At 47.1% G+C, this 6,725-nt stretch overlaps 1 protein-coding gene across 1 annotated transcript; it reads left to right on the top strand.

Annotated features, from left to right (window-relative positions):
* The first annotated feature begins 1,115 nt into the window (after positions 1–1,115).
* Positions 1,116–5,956, top strand: ACTRT3 (actin related protein T3). Its single transcript, XM_019532702.1, has 2 exons — positions 1,116–1,372; positions 4,909–5,956. The coding sequence occupies exons 1-2, from the start codon at positions 1,170–1,172 to the stop codon at positions 5,825–5,827; spliced, it is 1,122 nt and encodes a 373-aa protein (XP_019388247.1). The 5' UTR covers positions 1,116–1,169; the 3' UTR covers positions 5,828–5,956.
* Positions 5,957–6,725: the final 769 nt, after the last annotated feature.

Raw genomic sequence — 6,725 nt, 5'->3', positions numbered from 1 at the left:
TTACTTTAAACAGGCTGGGGAGGAAGGGACTTTATTTTCATGGTCAATATGTTCTTTCGTAAAGAGGGAAAAATAATAAATCAAGTTTCCTTTCCAGGTCCTCATTTCTGGCCTGCACACCACCATTTGGAGTGTTTAGGCTTTTTGTTTTATTGAATGGATGGTAGATAGAAGATGTGTCTTTTGCAAATAAGTTACAGTAATTATTTTACTTCTAACTGATGTTATTTTTGCCAGTTAACGGACTCAGTAAATGTTGGCACTGTAGCATTAAGGATAGCCTACCAAATCAAATTTGAATTCAGATTGAAACTTTTATAATACCAAAGAGCTCTAGGAATATTGCCAGGAATTAACCCCCCCCCCCCATAAAAACATACTAACAGAAAAGCCAAATAAAAAACAAAATATGCAATATCTGCTTTTAAAACTCTGCTGCATCATGTTGGGAAATGGTGAAAATGATGGCCCTGAGACTGAAATTGGATGCACATACATGATATGCAGTGCAAAATCTTGGTCATAGTTTGTAAGTAAAAGAAAGTAGAACATCAATCTTGAACAAGGTGAAATTAATAAAATAAACAGTAAAAAAGACTTGTTATATTTAGGGCATATTTAGATTAGCAATAAAATGCATCTGTCTTTTATTTCCAAGAATACAGTTCTCTTCAAATTTAACAAACCAATGTTAAACCAAATTTAACAAACAACTCACAAATTGGTTTATTAAATATATCTATAGGGAGTACTTTATCCATGTTCGAAAAGCTATCATCTCCAGGTTGCTAAGAAATAACCCTTAAAAAGATGCGAAGAGACTCCTTTAATTCTACCAGAAACTTTCCAATTGCTATTTGTTTTAAGCGGAGGGAATTCAGATACGATGGAGAATACTGTCTGTTGGATCTTAGACCTTGTGGATCTCAGTGGTAGTTCTGCACCTTCTGATATAATCTTAAAAAGCCACCAGTGAAGTGCTGACCAAAGCAGACCCTACTTAGCTTGTTGAGAGGAGGGAGGAGGGGGGAGGGAGTGTCATAGCAACCAAGTCATTATCTCTACATAGACTTCTGTCACAATAGGAGGGAAAGATAACATGTTGCCAATCTTATCACTCTCTCCAGTGACCTGAATGGGAAGAGGCAGGTGGAAAACCACCGCCTGTGATGGGGGATCTACCAACAGCTGTAGTTATAGACAATGGGTCCGGGCTGATCAAAGCAGGCATATCTGGGGACAAGGAGCCTCGTTTCATCTACACCAATGTGACAGGACGGCCCAAGGTCAAGGCTGTGATGCTGGGGGCTGGCCAGAAGACCCTTTACATTGGAGAAGAGGCACAGGCCAAGAGAGGGATCCTCTCCATCAGGTATCAATAAAGGCATGTACAAAGCACAGGTACAAGAGGAGAGCAAACTAAGGCAGGGTCTTTCCCCGTTGGTACTAGAGGGGGACAAGGCAGGGTGGAAAGAAGGAGATGGCTAAAAGGTGTTAAGCAGGGAAACAAACCAAGTGGGATATGTCCACTAGACACGAAGGAGGAATGGGGGCTGTCTCTGCCCACAGAAGAGATGGCTCCCAAAACAGTGGACAGGCTTTTCCCTAAGCTTTTCTTTGTCAGGTGCCATTACCACTGTGGGAGGGAGGGGAGTGAAGTCTCACTAAATAAATGTAGGGCAGGCTGGAACAGGGGGGCTGGGATCTAAATAAGGGGGAAGCCAGCAGTCCTCTGCCTTGGCTTTCCTTTTGGAGAGAGTTTGGAACAGGAAGAATTGATTTATCCTAGCTGAGTTTCATATGTGTGAGTTACTGAAATGTTTGATCCTGGCAGGACCTGCAGAAGGGACAGGACTAGGAATCTGGAGGGAGGAGGAGGAAGGCAGCTGCTGCCCTATGCAAAATGAGACACAGACCAACAAGTGAGAAGTGGAGCAAAACTAGACAGAAGAAAAGAAACCAACACCCCCCCCCCGAAGTGTAGAGACTGAAGAGAGAAAAAGTAGTACAGGAAAGGGAATGAGCACAGGCTGATGCTCCCAAACCATCAGTCTGATAGTTGCTGCAGCAGATCCTTTAAGGACTTTTGCAGCTGAGCTGTGGGGATTGCTGGAAGATTGGAGGTTTATCCTTATAGCCTGTAACGCCCTCCTTGTTCAGCCACTAAAAGTTTTGCAGTGGCTCACTGGTGTTGCAAACTGTTGCAATTTCACTTCATTGTGACAGGTGAACTCTTCATGCATCAGGCATGTTATAGGGCTGAGAGAGAGCAAAAATGTCACCATTGCCCCGTCCCGCATTGCATCTGCACACTCTAGTAGGAACATTCTGCTTCTGCAGTGTCACACACAGTGTTCCTCACTTCAGTCTTGTGTGGAAATACTGCAGCTCCTACGATTTTATGCACAGGAGTTTTCTTTTTCTGAAGTGAGATGCCTACACTTCCCTTATACAGAGAGGATGAGCAAGGGTAATGAAAGTCATTCATAGGCATAGTACCAGGTTTTTCTACAGACAGTAGCAGAAGTACTTGAAGCTGCAGCTTTGAAAAACAGAGGACAAGTGGTTTCAATCCTCCATTTCTTCTGCCAGTTTCCGGCAAAATCAGTTGGGTTCTGCTTACTGGTGCCCAGAATATTTCCTGAAAGTCTGGAAATGAATGGATCTGGCATTAAAAAGTTAGTATATTAGGTACAGACAGACAGACAGCAGAGTGCCATCAGGTTGAGTGTGAGGCCTTCACAACCTTGGCAAATGTCAACTTGCACAAACTGCTGCCTGGAGTTCTCAGCTAGGAACTAAGGGATTGCAAGAGGATGCATGTGGCACATGCCTGCAGGCCAAGCTCTTTGCCTTCCAAGTAGCTCCTTGCATTCATCCCTCCAACTCTCCCAAATATTCCTCCTCAAAGAGGTCTGTATGCCCCTCATTTATCCTTCCTCATACCAGGTTCCCCATTTTCCCTCACCACCTGTGGTTCAGCCAGCACTCCCACACCCTTTATAGTGCCATTACATCCTCTTCCCATGCCACTACCTCTGTGTTCATTTCTGTTCTCTTCCAGCCCCCTTGGGAACCAAGGGGTCCATCCCTTTTAACTTGACTATATGCAAATTACTCTATCCTCTCCCCTTACCAGAATCCCCAAGTCTTTCTTCCTTCAGTCCCCTTTCTTCCCACATTGGGGTGTATTTTCTGCCCTTCCCTTGGGTCCTTTATTCTTCCTTTTGCCCAGCAGGGAAATCATTCTGGGCATCTGCATGTTAATCTCTACTGGGAGAGTAGCTTGAGTCAAGATAAAGCAATTGTGCTAGAAGGCACTGGTTGCTACAACTGCTTTTTGTGATCTTCAGGCAATTGTACAACTGGAAATTGTGCTCTGCTTAAAAAGAAGAAAAGGGCTTCATGTGTCCCACTTCCGAGATTCCAGTTTTCCCCCAAATCACAGGGTTCTGCCTAATGATGTATAGACCATCTGCTGACATTCTGGAATTGGTTAGCTGCAGCTTGTGGTGAGTGTACCCATTTTACAATGGAAGCTCAGTGTGTAACACGCTGAATTGTTTTATAGAAAGCACACTCTGTCCCCATTATAGTTTACTACTCTCTACCACTATTGTAAATTGAAAAGATTCTGTTCTCTACTGTGGCTATAGTGAAATGGGAAGGTTATGCATATGTAGGGACTAGAACAGCAGTAAGGGGAATAAAAGGGGGACAGGAAAAACTCTGGGATTAGGCAAAGCAATGCTCCTAAGATATGATGGAGAAAAAGGAGCACAAAAGGAAGAATCACAGAAGAAGAAGCACCAAAGGAAAAAGCATCAGGTGAGGAGGCAGAACGTCACAGAGATTTGGAAGAAATTAAAATAGAAAAGGAGAATGGCAAACTGGAGATAACAAAGAAAGAACAAGACAGAAAAGAAAAGGAAAGACAAATGCAAGGACTGCTCTAGCCTTGCCCAGATGAGTTTGTGGTGCTATCTTACATCAAATGAATGTATTGATCATTACTTCAAGCTAATGAGTGGGAGTGGAAATGCTAATCTAGACACTCGGTAAACTTTGTTTTTAAACCCAGAACCTCCTTTGCACCACACTTATGCCGTCACTTACACCAGTTGAAGCAGAGTGTAAAATAGGCAGAAAATTCATAGGTAGTGTTTTTCACTTAATTTGCCCAGGTACAAGTGACTGCAAAAGATTCAGGGCAATGGCAGATCTAGTTCTTTGTTTCTGTTTAGGGCATGGCTACTTGAATACATGGGTGTGACATAAGCTAAGATGTGAATTTATATCTCGGTGGCTATAAATTGTAACAGCCTCCAGGCATGTTCTGGCCCCCATGGTAAATGCAAGGTAACTTGCCCCTCAGCAGAACTGAAATAAGATACCTCATGTTTCCTGAAGAGGAAGAGTGTGCACGTGGGATACATTTACAGAGTACCTGACACACCGTCTGTTCACACCCTTACTTCCCAGTATCTTGTTTTTTTTCAGACCAGAGCAGTGAGCTCAGCAAAATTTGAAGTATTACTTACTATACATAAGGCACCAGCAATGTTTTAATCACCTTGCCATCTAGCCCTCTAGAACTGAAGGGATCAACACGGTGCTTAGGAGAGTGCTGGCTTCCAGTATACCACATGGGTCCCAGTGTTACTGGAGCTGATGCTGTTGAATTTTTGCAAGGCTTTCATAAGGCTAAAATCCAGTACTTCCAGCAGGCTTTAATCATTGCCCTTTACCTCTCACATTCTGTCTGCAATATGCATTTTATAACACGCTGTATCTGGGAAGCACTTAGCAAGGTTGACCTGATGAATGGGGGTTGTGTGGGCACTGTGGACACGGTGACCAGAGTAGGGGAATACTGCCATTTTATTTTATCCATTTGACCACCTGTAGGTACCCAGTGGAGCATGGGATTGTTACATCCTGGGCAGATATGGAAGCTGTATGGAAGAATGTCTATGATAATGACCTGAAGATAGCGGCGAGTGAGAGGCCAGTACTGTTGACTGAGGCACCACTAAACCCACTCACTAATCGAGAACATATGACTAAAGTGCTCTTTGAGCGCTTCCAGGTACCAGCCATGTATGTGGCTGTCCAGGCTGTGCTGGCTCTTTATGCTTCAGGCTTCACCACAGGCTGTGTGATGGACTCTGGTGACGGTGTCACCCACATCGTACCAATCTTTGAGGGCTACTGCTTGTCCCACGCAGTTCTGCGACTAGACGTGGCTGGCCGTGACCTCACAGACTACCTGATGCGGATTCTGAAGGAGAGCGGTATCTCCATGGTCAGCACAGCTGAGAGAGAAATTGTACGGGACATGAAGGAGACCCTGTGTTACGTATCCCTGACCCCACTGGAGGAGATGACTAAAAAGCCTGCTGAGGTGGAGAAAACATACAAGCTCCCCGACGGGCAGGTTGTTAAAGTCCATAATCAAATGTTCCGTTGTCCTGAGACCCTCTTCCGCCCATCAAACATCGGTATGGAGGCACCAGGGATTGACAAGCTCTGCTTCAACTCCATCATGAAGTGTGACATTGACCTGAGGACCTCCTTTTTCTCCAACATCATCTTGTCTGGTGGTTCCAGCCTCTTCCCTGGCCTGCCTGAACGCTTGCACAAAGAGTTGGTTCGCATGGTCCCCGCGGACACGGAGGTGAAGATCATGGCTCCCCCCGACAGGAAGCTCTCTGTTTGGATGGGTGGCTCCATCCTCTCTTCCCTCTCGGCCTTCGAGAAGATGTGGGTCACCATGGCAGAGTACATGGAAGTGGGGCCTAACATAGTGCACAGAAAGTGCTTCTAAAACCCAGGCGCTTTTAAGGAGATCTGGCCAAACGTGTGATAAGAACAGAAAGGCGCTCCGCAGTCATGAGCCCAAAGCAACAGCGGCTTATGCCATCAAGTATTGCTTTGTGAATGACTTAATAAAACAATAAAACTCAAGGTGTGCTTGTTCAGGGACACTCCTTCATCAACAGGTCCTAAATGGGCCCGGCTTTTATGCAGATGCCTTTTCCCCAGGTCAGCAGCAAGCAGCTGAGATAAAGCAAGCAGCATGGGCTGAGGAAATATCATCCCTGTCCCACGCGGATTTCTAATGGAAATTGCTATTTGCCAAAATATCTTGCCAGGCAGGAGCACGGGCTACTGGTGCCACCTTAGTCAGGGGGGCATATCCTCCCCCCAGCGACCAGGCAGCGATGGGGGAGGCGGTCCCCCATGGTCAGTCTCGCTGACAGAAGCGGCTGTGGTACTCCCGGAAGTGGTTGCGGAGCTCGATCCAGCGCTCCCACTCCCTGGCCCGGGCTCACGGATGGGGTGGGGGGGAGAGGGGCTCCAGCCAACCCCCGAGGTTCCACTGGGGGGGCGGGGCCAGGCGCTTCCAATCCTCCCGCCAAAGCGCCGTTCCCGCCCTCCCGCCAATAGGAGCCGAGAAGGCGCGCCGGCGGCCAATGGCGCGGCGGGAGGGACGGGGCAGACGAGCCTTTATAAACGGCGGTTGGGGGCAATAGGGGGCAGTGCGGCGGCGGGGCAGGGGGCGGCGCTTCCACTCTAACCCTAACAGGCGCTGGGCCGCTCCCCGCGTGCACGCGCTGTTTTCCTCGCTGACTTTCAGCGCGCGGCGGGAGCAGGCCGGAGCCATCAACCAAAAAACGTCAGCGCGGCGCCGCCCCCGCCCGGCCGCCGGTCCCCCTGGCCCC

The sequence above is a fragment of the Crocodylus porosus genome, unplaced genomic scaffold, assembly GCF_001723895.1.
Source record: "Crocodylus porosus isolate Cpor-Errol unplaced genomic scaffold, CroPor_comp1, whole genome shotgun sequence".
Lineage (NCBI taxonomy): Eukaryota > Metazoa > Chordata > Crocodylia > Crocodylidae > Crocodylus > Crocodylus porosus.
The sequence above is the reverse complement of the archived record's forward strand: the minus strand, read 5'-3'. Positions and strand labels throughout refer to the sequence as shown.

Coding starts and splice junctions, on each gene's coding strand:
- ACTRT3 (XM_019532702.1), top strand. CDS start 1,170: ATGGGGGATCTACCAACAGCTGTAGTTATAGACAATGGGTCCGGGCTG. Junction 1,373..4,908: donor AGAGGGATCCTCTCCATCAG/GTATCAATAAAG, acceptor GACCACCTGTAG/GTACCCAGTGGAGCATGGGA.